The sequence below is a fragment of the Trichechus manatus genome, unplaced genomic scaffold, assembly GCF_000243295.1.
Source record: "Trichechus manatus latirostris isolate Lorelei unplaced genomic scaffold, TriManLat1.0 scaffold00049, whole genome shotgun sequence".
Classification (NCBI taxonomy): domain Eukaryota; kingdom Metazoa; phylum Chordata; class Mammalia; order Sirenia; family Trichechidae; genus Trichechus; species Trichechus manatus.
The window spans coordinates 11,270,034-11,282,768 of record NW_004443985.1 but is presented as its reverse complement, the minus strand read 5'-3'; the positions used below and the strand labels follow the sequence as shown (position 1 = coordinate 11,282,768).

General features: G+C 40.3%; 1 protein-coding gene across 3 annotated transcripts in view; it reads right to left on the bottom strand.

The window, feature by feature from the left end:
- Positions 1 to 12,209, bottom strand: part of AZI2 (5-azacytidine induced 2) — a 33,460-nt gene extending 21,251 nt beyond the window's left edge. The window contains exons 1-2 of one of the 3 annotated variants that reach the window (XR_002824280.1): positions 11,878 to 12,209; positions 759 to 979 (exon numbers count right to left, since the gene is read on the bottom strand). Coding sequence is in view for 2 of the 3 variants with exons in the window: in XM_004377365.2 (XP_004377422.1) it covers positions 759 to 974 (216 nt within the window). In the remaining variant the exon portion in view is untranslated. Of the gene's footprint in view, positions 1 to 758; positions 980 to 4,599; positions 5,905 to 11,877 lie in introns of those variants that run through there. The other 2 variants (XM_004377365.2, XM_023732254.1) reach the window with 2 other exon arrangements.
- Between the last annotated feature and the right edge of the window lie 526 nt (positions 12,210 to 12,735).

Sequence of the window (12,735 nt, the reverse complement as noted above, 5' to 3'; positions counted from 1 at the left end):
AATATGTTGTGGGGTTGTTAACCAATGTCATAAAACAACATGTGTACTACTGTTTCATGAGAAACTATTTGTTCTGTAAGCCTTCACTTGAAGTACAATTAAAAAAAAAAAAATACAGTCTAGAAAACCCTATGGAGCAGTTCTACTCTGTCACATGGGGTCGCTATTAGTCAAAATTCGACTCAGTAGCACACAAAACCTTGTTTATACACTCTAAAACGTTTAGGAATGTCAAGTTTCTGCATAAAAAGGTAAACAGGACATTAATTTATCAGTTAAAAGCAGCATTCATATGTGTGTTCAACAGCAAAAGAAAATGTTGAGGTAAAGAAGATAAAAGTCCTGGTGAAATTTCAATCTTGGTGAAGAAAACATTATTAAACATTATTAGAACAATATTCAGAGACGCTTCCTCCTTTGACTCTTAATTTCCTCTGCTGGTATGTCATTTACTTTTGCACAGATTTTTAAATTCTGGATATAATACATACAGCTATGAATGTAAGGGGATCTGAAAAAAGGAGAAAGGAAAATATTTGGAATATACCAAGTTATTTATTCCACAAACATTCACCAATCACATGGTACGTGAATGACACTGTGACTAAATACGATGCCCAAGGTTTTGACATTAGCAGTGAAAAATGCTTGGAAATTTAGTATAATCATGGAAAAGAGGATAGAAAAATATTTAAAATTTCAAATATTTTGAATCATCCTTTATCTCATAAAATATAATGACAGTAAAAGGTAATTACCTTTTCTTCCAAAAATCTTATTCTTTTCTTTAACAAAGAGTTCTCTTTCTCTGAATCCTTAAGTCGTTTTTTGATGTCTTCATATGCAGTAACAAGGGCAAAATGGGAAGCAACAGACTCATCTCCTGAATACACTGAGACAGGAGTCACTGTTTCTCTCCTATGGGCTTTTTCATGATTCAGAATGCAGATATCATCTTCCACCAATGCATCCATGACAGCTAGTTAAAAGAAAAACATATGGAATATAAATGTCTCATTGAATAAATGAGCAAGGAAAAAAAAGATGTACTTAGAATAATGTGAATATTGGGGCAATGTTTAAAAACTCTTATTTTTTAGAGGCAGTATAGCATAGTATTTAAGAGCATGGACTCTGATGGTACCAGACTGCCTGGATTTTCTAATCCAAGTTCTACCACTTAGTATCAGTGTGACCTTGGGTCTATTACAGCCTTGGAAATCCTATTGGGCAGTTCTACTTTGTCCTATAAGGTCACTATGAGTCAGAATGGACTCGATGGCAAAGGATTTAGTTTGATTTTTTATTGTACTTAAGGAGACCTGGTGGTGTACTGCTTAAGCGTTTGGCTGCTAACAGAAATGTCAACAGTTGGAACTCAGCATAGGCCCCACAGGAGAAAAGACTTGGTGATCTGCTCCTGTAAAGATTTCAGCCCAGGACACCCTATGGGGCAGTTCTACTCTGTCCTATAAGGTCACTATGAGTCGGAATTGACTTGACAGCACACAACATTACCTATACTTATAATTACCATTTATTATAACCAGAAAGGATACAAGTGAAGAGACACATCAAGCAAGGTCTGGGAGAGTTCCTGGCACAGGGTCTCCACTGTCTCCAGGGACATGCCACCCTCTTCAGTTCAAGGATGTCCTCACCAATCTAGTGAGTGCATCATGGGGCTTTAATGGATAGTTATGTACCAGCATCAATGAATATGCATGACTGACTGTATCACGCCCCTTCCCTTCCTGAGGCCTGTTGTCAGAGTGTGGTCTGTGTAGCCTCCTACTTATTCACACGTTTAAATGCTGGCTGCTTACTTTAGAAAACAAAACCCAAAAAAACCACTGCTATCGAATCGATTCCGACTCATAGCAACCCTAGAGGACAGCGCAGAACTGCCCCATAGGGTTTCTAAGAGCAGCTGAGGAATCGAACTGCCAACCTTTTGATTAGCAGCTGAGCCCTTAACCACTATGCCTCTGGCTATTTCAAGGGCTGTTTTCAGAAACCAGAGATAAATGGTCAAATCCAGTTATTTGTTCCACAGTTGCTTACTAGTTTCAGTCAGTGTTCTAAAAACTTTACAGATGAGGAAACTGAGGTAGAAGGAATTGAAGTAATTTTCCCAGAGTAACACAGTGGAGAGCTGAAATATAAACACAAGCCGTTTAACTACAGAATCCACGTTTCAATATACTTGCTTTTTTCTGAAACTACTGATCTTTTTTCCTGTGTAAATTAATGCCTATACAATTTGTTTTGCTTTATTTCAGGCAGATGAATAGCAATGAAACCCTTTGTCTATTTTTCTGAGTCTGATCTTCTATCACAATCGTAAAGCCTTTCTGATTTTATAACTGAAAGCATCCAACTGCTCTCAACAAAAGTCAGAATTTGGAGTGTGTAGTCATTTGTGAATGTGGAGTGTCTAGTTATATCTAGGATTATAAGGAAAATAGGCAAAAACAAATCTGCATACATTACAAGTTTGGGCAGGTGAAACTTGTAAACCAATCAATCTTTACCAACACAGATTAAAAAATTTCTACTATATAGGATAACTCCTACTCTTAAGTTAGAATTGGTCGACATTCAACCATTTCAGGAGGTAGCACATGATCAGGAACCGATGGTAATGAAGGAAGAAGTCCAAGCTGCACTGAAGGCACTGGCGAAAAACAAGGCTCCAGGAATTGTTGGAATATCAACTGAGATGTTTCAACAAATGGATGCAGTGCTGGAGTGCTCACTCGTCTATGCCAAGAAATTTGGAAGACAACTGCCTGGCCAACCAACTGGAAGAGGTTCACATTTATGCCTATTCCCAAGAAAGGTGATCCAACTGAATGCGGAAATTATCAAACAATACCATTAATATCGCACACAAGTAAAATTTTGCTGAAGATCATTCAAAAGCAGCTGTAGGAGTACATCGAGAGAGAGCTACCAGAAATTCAAGCTGGATTCAGAAGAGGACATGGAATGAGGGATATCACTGTTGATGTCAGATGGTCCTGACTGAAAGCAGAGAATACCAAAAAGATGTTTACCTGTGTTTCATTGACTATGCAAAGACATTCGACTGTGTGGATCATAACAAATTATAGATAACATTGAGAAGAATGGGAATTCCACAACACTTAATTGTGTTCATGAGGAACCTGTACATACATCAAGAGGCAGTTGTTCAAACAGAAGGGGATATTGTGTGGTTTAAAGTCAGGAAAGGTGTGCATCAGGGTTGTATCCTTTCACCATACCTATTCAATCTGTATGCTAGGCAAATAATCCGAGAAGCTGGACTATATGAAGAATGGGGAATCAGGGTAAGAGGAAGATTCATTAACAACCTGCATTACGCAGATGACACAACCTTGCTTGCTAAAAGTGAAGAGGACTTGAAACACTTACTGACGAAGATCAAAGACCAAAGCCTTCTGTATGGATTACACCTCAACATAAAACAAAAATCCTCACAACTGAACCAATAAACAACATAATGATAAACGGAGAAAAGACTGAAGTTGTCAAGGATTCATTCTACTTGGATCCACAATCAACACCCATGGAAGCAGCAGTCAAGAAATCAAGACGCATTGCACTGGGCACATATGTTGCAAAAGGTCTCTTTAAAGTGTTGAAAAGCAAAGATGCCACCTTGAAGACCAGAGTGCACCTGACCCAAGCCATGGTGTTTTCAATCGCCTCATATGCATGTGAAAGCTGGATGATGAAAAAGGAAGGCCAAAGAACTGATGGCTTTGAATTGTGGTGTTGGTGAAGAGTATTAAATATACCATGGACTGCCAAAACAATGAACTAATCGGTCTTGGAAGAAGTACAACCAGAGTGCTCCTTGGAGACAAGAATGGTGAAACCACGTCTCACGTACTTTGGACATCTTATCAGGAGGGATCAGTTCCTGGAGAAGGACATCATGCTGGGTAGAGGGTCAGTGAAAATGAGGAAGACCCTCAAGGAGATGGATGACACAGTGGCTGCCAACAATGGGCTCAAGCATAACAATGATTGTGAGGATGGTGTAAGACCAGGTGGTGTTTCATTCTGTAGTAGACATGGTCACTATGAGTTAGAATCAACTCAACAGCACCTAACGAAGTTAGAATCTCTCTTAGAAAGAACAAGAATGAACCATGTTATCTAAAGAATATCCCCAAAGTAGCAGATCTTCACAACCATAGTTAACTTCTGCTGCTTCTGGTGCAAGGTGTACTTTGTCCTAATCATGGAGAAAGAGTTTTAAATGTTCTTCCTCTAAAGGGGTTTACTTTTCCCTCCCTGGATTCAACTCTATTCCAAAATTGCAAACATCATCCCAAACATGATGCTGCTAGTCAAAACTCTCATCTTAAAGTATGGCGTATTCCCTTACTGCAACCTGCACGTACGCATATATATCTCCATATAAGAATCTCTCACACACACATATTTTTAAAGTACAAGTAGATGACTAATTAAGAAGTAGGATGAGGTCTAGTTTAAGGGGAAGTAAAATTGTGCCCATTGAGAAACTGTTTTAATTCTCTTGGAATCCAGATTTCTGGGGTCCACGGAGTTGGGGTGACCCACCCAGGCAATTTGTCCTTAGGTGTCCTTTGAACCTTGAGCCTTGAAGATACTGGTTTTCAGTCACCTATAAGTCAAACAATAGCCTAGTAAGCAGCTTAGCAGAGACCGTTCTGCCTTAGGCAGTGGGCTCTTTTGGAGAATTATCTATATATAGTCAGTTTCAAGAAACGTAACTCCAGGGTCTGACTGGAACCTGTGTTTTAGGATAAATTGTTATCATAAAAACACTGTTCTGGCCTCCCATTTCCATGACAAGGCTGATAAGATGTGGTATAAGAGTTCTGGAAGTTCTTCTCATCTTCGGAACATTTTTGACCCTCTAGTCAAAATATCATCCTGATTTGCAAATCATATGCATCAAAAAACTTCAATCAATTTCTATTATTGGCTTAATATGATTTTTGTTTTAACACCATATTAGACATCTGAGATACAGTATCTTAATACTCAACAAAATGAGAAGGATTTACTCAACTTGCATTATTTTTTTCCTAAAAACAGACAGAAGACAAGATATAAGCATAAAATCCTTGTTAAAACAAAAATCATTTCTCATCATCTACAGTCAAAATGTTGTTGATGTGTGCTGTCAAGTTGATTCCAACTCAGAGCAACCTTTTATGACAAGAGTAAACTGCGCCATAGGACATCCTAGGTTGTAATCTTTACCAGAATAGATCGCCAGGTGCTTTCTCCTGTGGTGCTGCTGGCAGGTTTGAAACGCTGACCTTTCTGTTGGCAGCCAAGTGCTTTAACCACTGTACCGCCAGGGCACCTTACAGTCAAAATAGATGTCCTAAAGTTTGTGTACTTTGCTCTATGGATCAAAGCCTATGTGCTTTAGCTTTACATGAAGTTCTTTCTAACTAGCTCAGCTCTGTGATTTCCTATTCATTCGTTTTTATTATGAAACAATCATTTCACTCAGCAAGGAAAACCTAGAGTGGGAGAAAAATGTGCAGAAAAATAATTATTATATCATAGAGGTGAATAATATATTAGAAAACAATACAGAATGCTATGAGGATGGGGCAGTTATATTCAAAGAAGATATCACAAAAATAGAATGACTCTTAAATCTTATACTCTTAAGTGAAAAGGTGGTTACTGTAATTATACCTTTACAACAGCGTGAACAAATGAAGATCAAAGGCCTGAAAGAGTATGGGGAGAAGGGTAGAGAAAGGGAGTAGTAGGAGATGAATTGGAAAGACAGGATAGAAACACAATGAGATATCCTTTTATAGTAAAGAGACTATATGTTTTGGTCCTCATTCTACAGCATTTTACAAGACAGACCTGGATGTGATTAGAGCGTGAAGAATACTTACATAATGATTGTATATTAAAAAAAAAAAAAAAAAAAATCCACAACCAAATGAACTGCTTAGCATTGTGCCAAGAGTTTTACAAATAGCTTACTTAATTCTCATGACAATCTTATGAGGTAGAAAATCTTATTAAACCCATTTCACAGATGAGCAAACTGGGACCCAGGAAAGGTCATGAAGCTTAGTCAGGATGAGATAATTAGTATGTAGCACAAGCACACGGGTTTCAGAGCCTGAACTACTGTTTTTCCTTCTTTAATCAATCTTTTACACACTTTAATCAAGAACTACAAAACTAGAAACCCTGAGGTTTACAAGTACCTTAGAGGGAATGGGGTATATTGATATAACAATGTCACATTTTATACAATAACTGGTCAAAATACTCATTTTTAGAACAAAATGAATAGTCAGACTGCCTTATTTTATATGTATCTGTTACATTTTTTATTTATAAAGTGCCCCAAAATTGCATATGTTGGTCACCCTCTAATTTAAAAAATAAATAAATAATTTGCATAAAAGAAGCACCTTTAGTTTTAAACCATTATTCTACTGTCATGGATTGAATTATGTCCCCCAAAAAATGTTTTATCAGTTTGGCTGGGCCATGATTCCCAGTATTGTGTGGTTGTCCTCCATTTTGCAGCTGTAATTTTATGGTAAAGAGGATTAGGGTGGGATTATAACACCACCGGTACCCAGGTCACATTCCTGATCCAATGTAAAGGGAGTTTCCCTGGGGCGTGGCCTGCACCACCTTTTATCTTACAAGAGATAAAATGAAAGGGAAGCAAGCAGAGAGTTGGGGACCTCAAACCACCAAGAAAGCAGCACCGGGAGCACAGCGTGTCCTTTGGACCTGAGGTTCCTGTGCTGAGATGCTCCCAGACCAAGGGAAGACAGATGACAAGGACCTTTCTCCAGAGCCAACAGACAGACAAAGCCTTCCCCTGGAGGTGACATCCTGAATTTGGACTTCTAGCCTACTAGAGAGAAAATAAATTTCTCTTTGTTAAAGCCATTCACTTGTGGTATTTCTGTTAGAGCAGCACTAGATGACTAAGACAACTATATATTTCTTCTGTAGTATATAAACGTGACTTAAAGCCACCCATTGTGGTATTTCTGTTAAAGCAGCACTAGATGACTAAAACAACTATATGTTTATTCTGTAGTATATAAATATGACTTGGAATGCACTGGAAAGCAGCATGAAAATGACTTACCTGTCCTAAATTTTATATGAGAAATAGCCACAAATTAACGTACACCCAAAAGGAAATTTACTAGTATCACAGATAGGCACCAAAATTTATTAATTTTTAAAATAACTGTCATTTAAGTTTGTTGTAAACTGAAAATTAAAGTTTTAACTTCTATCTCTCCAAAAATAAATATCAAATCACATTAATATCAGAAATATTGATGCTTATCATATTACACTGTACAAACTAGCCTTCTAGAGATAAAGTTGCAAGGGCAGAGCAAATGTATATCCTAGGAAGGTACCAAATACAAGCCAGATATCCCACTGTATCTATTACTATAGGAAAAGGAAACCACTAGCAAAGTAACAAAGTAGCCTATGTGTATGTAGCGTTTGGTGTTACTGCTTCTGCAAGCATTTTTCCTCAACATTATTTCTTCAGAGAAATACTACTGCAGTAGTCGGTCTCACAGTAAGATTCAGTTTTACGCACTCTGATTGTGATGAAGTATTTCCAGACCAGGCAGTTTGCCTTTCTGGATAAATGGTAAAAAGCCTAACTATAGTTAACAAACTAGACCAAGCTATGGTTTATCCTTTAACATCTGGGAAAACGTACCCTATACTATATCTATCTTATTTACCATAATTTAAATTAACTTAACACATTTTTTTACTCTATACAAAATAAGTGCTAGCATCATGTTATTAACAAAGACTACAATTATCAAGACTAGACAAGAATAACTAACTTTTAAAACTTAACAAATGTTACACACACAAAAATGTTCAAAGACAAGCTTAATCATGGACTTCCCTCAATCATGAAAACCAATAATAAATGTACTCCACAGGGACATGTCGCAGAGAAATTTGTCTTTTTCAAGAGCATTCCAAGAAACTAGAGATGACCAAAGCAGTGTTTCACAAAGTAAGGTGTGGTCCACTGTCTGAGACTCACTTGGAGTTTTGTTCAAAACCACTGATTTCTAGGCTCCACCAGAGATCTATGCAAATCAGAAATGCACTTTCAGTAAGTACACCAAAACAAACAAAAAAATACAGTTGCTATTGAGTCTATTTCGCCTTATGGGGACCCTATGTGTATCATAATAGAACTGTACATCATAGGATTTTCAATGGCTGTGATCTTTCGTAAATAGATTACTGCGCCTTTATTCTAAGATGCCTCTGGGTGGATTTGAGCCATGAACCTTTCTGTTAGTAGCCAAATGCCTAAGCATTTGCACAACCCAGGGAATCCATATAAGCACCCCAGGTGACTCTAAAGTCCCACCGAAATAGAAAATCCACTAGAGGGAGGAGTCCCTGGGAGATGCAATGATTAACAGGCTCGCTGCTAACCAAAAGGTTGGAGGTTTTGAGTCCACCCAGAAGGGCCTAGGAAGAAAGACCTAGCAATGTACTTTCAAAAAACGACTGAAAACCCTATGGAGCACAGTTCTACTCTGACACACGTGGGTTTGCCATGAGTTGAAATCAACTAGATGGCAAATGGATGAATCATGCAAACATTTTCTATATTTGGCTATTAAATTCTGTTTCTTTGTAGAAGTTCATTTGCATAAGAGAAGTATATATAAGAAGAGAATTAGAAAAGATTGAGATAAAAGATGTTGAGACCAGTGAAATTTCTAAAAATGACAATGGGAGAAAAAAGGGCATAATTTCTCAAACAAAGTGGGTAGAAAAGAGAACAGTTCCTGAGGCTAGGAAAGAGACATTAAAAAAAAACAAAACACAACACAGATTCAAACGTTATTACACTAATCAGAATTAATTTAGAAGTTAAGATCTTAAATTTCAGTCTTCACTGCAATCGTTATGAAGAGGGCTCTCAATTCGTCATATGCTACATATACCTGCGTTTGGGATACTAGAAAAGTTGGAAATATCTCCTGACACCAGGTTGATCTTTTCTATAGGAATAAATATGATTATCCTGCCATATTTCAGCATCATATCTACCATTTATCGATCACTTACCATATGCCAGGCACTAGTGCTTTTACACGCATTTTCCTACTTCTTGCTCTAGAGAACCTACTGTTATCCAACTGAAAAACAAAGTCTTAGAAATATTAAATAACTTACCTAAAGCTACACAACTAAATCAGTGGTAAAGCTGGGATGTGAGGCCAGGTAAGCTGACTTCTAACTCTGTGCTCTTAATACAACATTCACAAAGCAATACAACTTGGACTTTGACTTACCCAATAAGAATTTAGACAAGGTAGAACTATATAGTAGAAAGAACACAGGATTTAGGAGACCTGGATTCTAGTCTCAGTACTGCCACTTTGATCAGTTCGCTTCGCTTCTCCAGATCTAAATTTTCCCACCTATAAAATGGCATGGTTGGACTACGTCACTAAAATGCCACCTTCCTATATTGAGAAGTCCCTGGAGAAGGATACCATGCTTGGTAGAGGGCCAGTGAAAAAGCGGAAGACCCTCAACGAGATGGACTGACACAGTGGCTGCAACAGTGGGTTCAAACATAGTAACAATTGCGAGGATAGCGCAGGACTGGGCAATGTTTTGTTCTGTTGTACACAGGATCGCTACAAGTCAGAACTGACTCGACAGCACCTAACAACAACATATTGAGAAGGCAAATTTTTAATCCAAATATGAATAAATAGAAATATGAATAGAAAACTAAACAGATAGAAGGGAATAAACGTTTTTGCCAGGAACAGAGTAAGAAATATATACACATGATGTCAAGTCCAAACCAAACTTGGCAAGAAAGGTATTATTACCACCACAGAAGAGAAACAGGCTGAAAGAGGTGAGGTAACCTTCCATGATCACATCACCAGTATGTGACAGACCTGGAGTTTGAATTAAAGCCTATCTGATAGGCTCTTTCCTCTATTATTACTTCTCGAACTTATTTAGAATTTCCATCAAGTTTCTACTTCTGCGAAGTTAAGATACCCCTGCAGTACTTCCTATGATTGTCAGGATACTATGGAGCAAGGATTATGGATTACATCTTATACAGGCAGGTAGACCAACACTTACTTCTCTTTCCCTATTTGTAGTGAAATAATCAGAGGCAGATACGCCAAACTAGTTATTCAGAAGAGCTAAGCAAGTGCCTTTTTTCAAGATGCTATCACTCAATCTATGGACCTTAGCACTCCAATGCCCTACAAGTCAACGAGAGTTCAAACATGTACTCACTCTAGATATACAGTAAGAAACACTCCACTTTCATTTTCATGACCCTCAACGAGTTATCTCAGCAACTGCATTAGTCCAGAAATCAGTCTGTACAGCCAAGGAAACATAAAATTACCTTTCAGGGCCAGCATAGACATGAAGAGTAGACAATGCCTTTTTATTGCTTTCATAAAGTAATACATCTCAGTGAAACTGAGCACCTATTATACATGTTACTGATGGTATCAATGTTAATGATAGTATCAATTTTTTTTTTAATAGTGGTAAGACAACTATACCTCAATCCAGAATATAACTAAGAAAAAAACATGTTACATTTTTTCCATTACTTCATGGCTTATAAAGAATTTCATTACATCATTGTATTTGATAGTCACAACAGCCCTCTGTGATGGTAATTATATTTGCCAAGTGTTTATGATATGCCACATAGCGTAACTAAGACAAGCAAACGTTAGAAAGCCGAGGAGCCAAGAGTAAAAACTAGCCAGTTGATTGCAGACCCACCATAACTACTGGAAACCATGCCCTACTCCCATTTTAGAGGCAGACAAAAGAATGAAGAGGTTTAGCTTCTTGCAAAGTTTCAAGAGAATAACTGGAAAATTCAGAACCCACTTCCTGGTGTTCTGACTTAATCCAGTCCATTTCCCATCACACTGTGCTGCCTCTTTCATATTAAAACCTTATACTCGTATATACGGCTTCCCAGTTTACAAACAGTATCACTTCAAAATTTGTAACCATCCTGTGAGGAAAGCATACTTTCCAATTTACAGATAATAGAGGGAGTGATCACAACAGGTTGGAAATTAGGACTAGAATTTAAATTAGGCTTTGAGGTCTTGCTCAATTCAATTTAAAATTCCAAGAGAAGTATGCGTCAACTTCGATCCTGGTAAATTACTCTTTGATCACCTCACTTTATTTCCTCCAACATGTCCTGGAGCAATCTGTGTTTTGATTTGTTTTACAGTTTTCATAGGTATTTTACCTCGCTTGCATGTGAGCTCCTTGTCTGCTGGGACGAGGGTCGTAGTAAACCCTCCATGTCGTAGTTACTCAGCAAATAACCGTACTGAATACACAGGTTAGACACCAGAGGGGCGACGAATACCGACTGTTAGCCCTTGATGATGGACACGGGTTTGGTGTCCCCTGCTCGTATGCTCCAGGCAGTGCCGTCCTACCACACGTCCCTCTTTCCTTTCCGATAAAAAGCCATTCCAATGAATGAAACAAAACGGAAAGGGTCCCTGTAAATCGGGGCACGGGGGATTTTAAAAAAAAAAAGTGCAATAGGGGACAACTAAAAGTGAAGGACCAAGGGCCTGGAACAGCTGGGGCGAAGAGGGAGTGACAGAGGTAGGGGATGCCCCGGGAGGGGGCTTCTGTCCGTTTAATAAAGGGGGACGGCTTTTTGAGAGAAAATGACAGGTCTCTTCGGCCCAGCAAGAGGGGCGGAGGTCGGCCCCGGCACTGCCCGCACCCCCAGCCCAGGCCCGGCCGAAGCGAGTCACTTACCCCGGAGCCAGGCTATGTAGGGCTGCCCGTAGGGCTGCCCTCAGGGCCGCCAAGTTTCGATTCCCCAGTGTTTGGAAACAGGTCGAAATCAAACCGGGTCGCCAGGGGTCACCACGGGCTTCCGGTTTCCTCGAAGACACCGCTGCTTTCCCAGCGATGGCAGCCGCTTCGGGAGCGCCAAAGAGGGATTTCCATTGCTTCGGCCTCAACTGCGCCAGGCCCGGCACGGCCCGGCCCCGCGTCAGGGATCCGGGAAGTTATGGAGGGAGCAGCGCGTCTGGAAAGGAGGGGCCGAGCCGCGGGCGGAGAAGGCCCGTTACCCAGCAACGCACGCGCGAGACCCGGGCCCACAGCAGCTGGCCTCGTCAGGGCCTGCGCAGGCCCGCAGCCGCGTCGCTTGCTGCGCAGGAGAAGCGATGTCGGGGGGGGGAGGGGAGGGGGAGGGAAGGTGGAGGGGGTACTTGGAGGACGCGCCGCGCACGACCGGAAAAGGGGCTTCCGCTGTCTGTGGGCTGCGTGCCGGGAACGGGCGAGGAAACCGGAAGTCAGGCCTGAGGGAGCAGAGAGCTCCTTCGCGAAGCGGGGTGTTTGGGGGAGTGTGGGCCTATCGCACTACGTGTCCCGTGAGCCTCCGCGGCGGGACGGGGCGGGGCTAGTAGCGACGCGAGGAGGCGGAGCCGGAGCTGGGTAAGAGCATTATCCGCCGCAGCGGCGGTTATTCCTCGGGCAGGTGTCTAGCGCGTCATTTTTTTTTTGCGTCCACTTGGGGTTCCCGAGCGTGTGGTGCGTGCTGGCACAGCTGAGTAGCGCCGTTTACGGTTTACCGAGCTGTGGCCTTAGTGTGGCTGGGGACTGGGA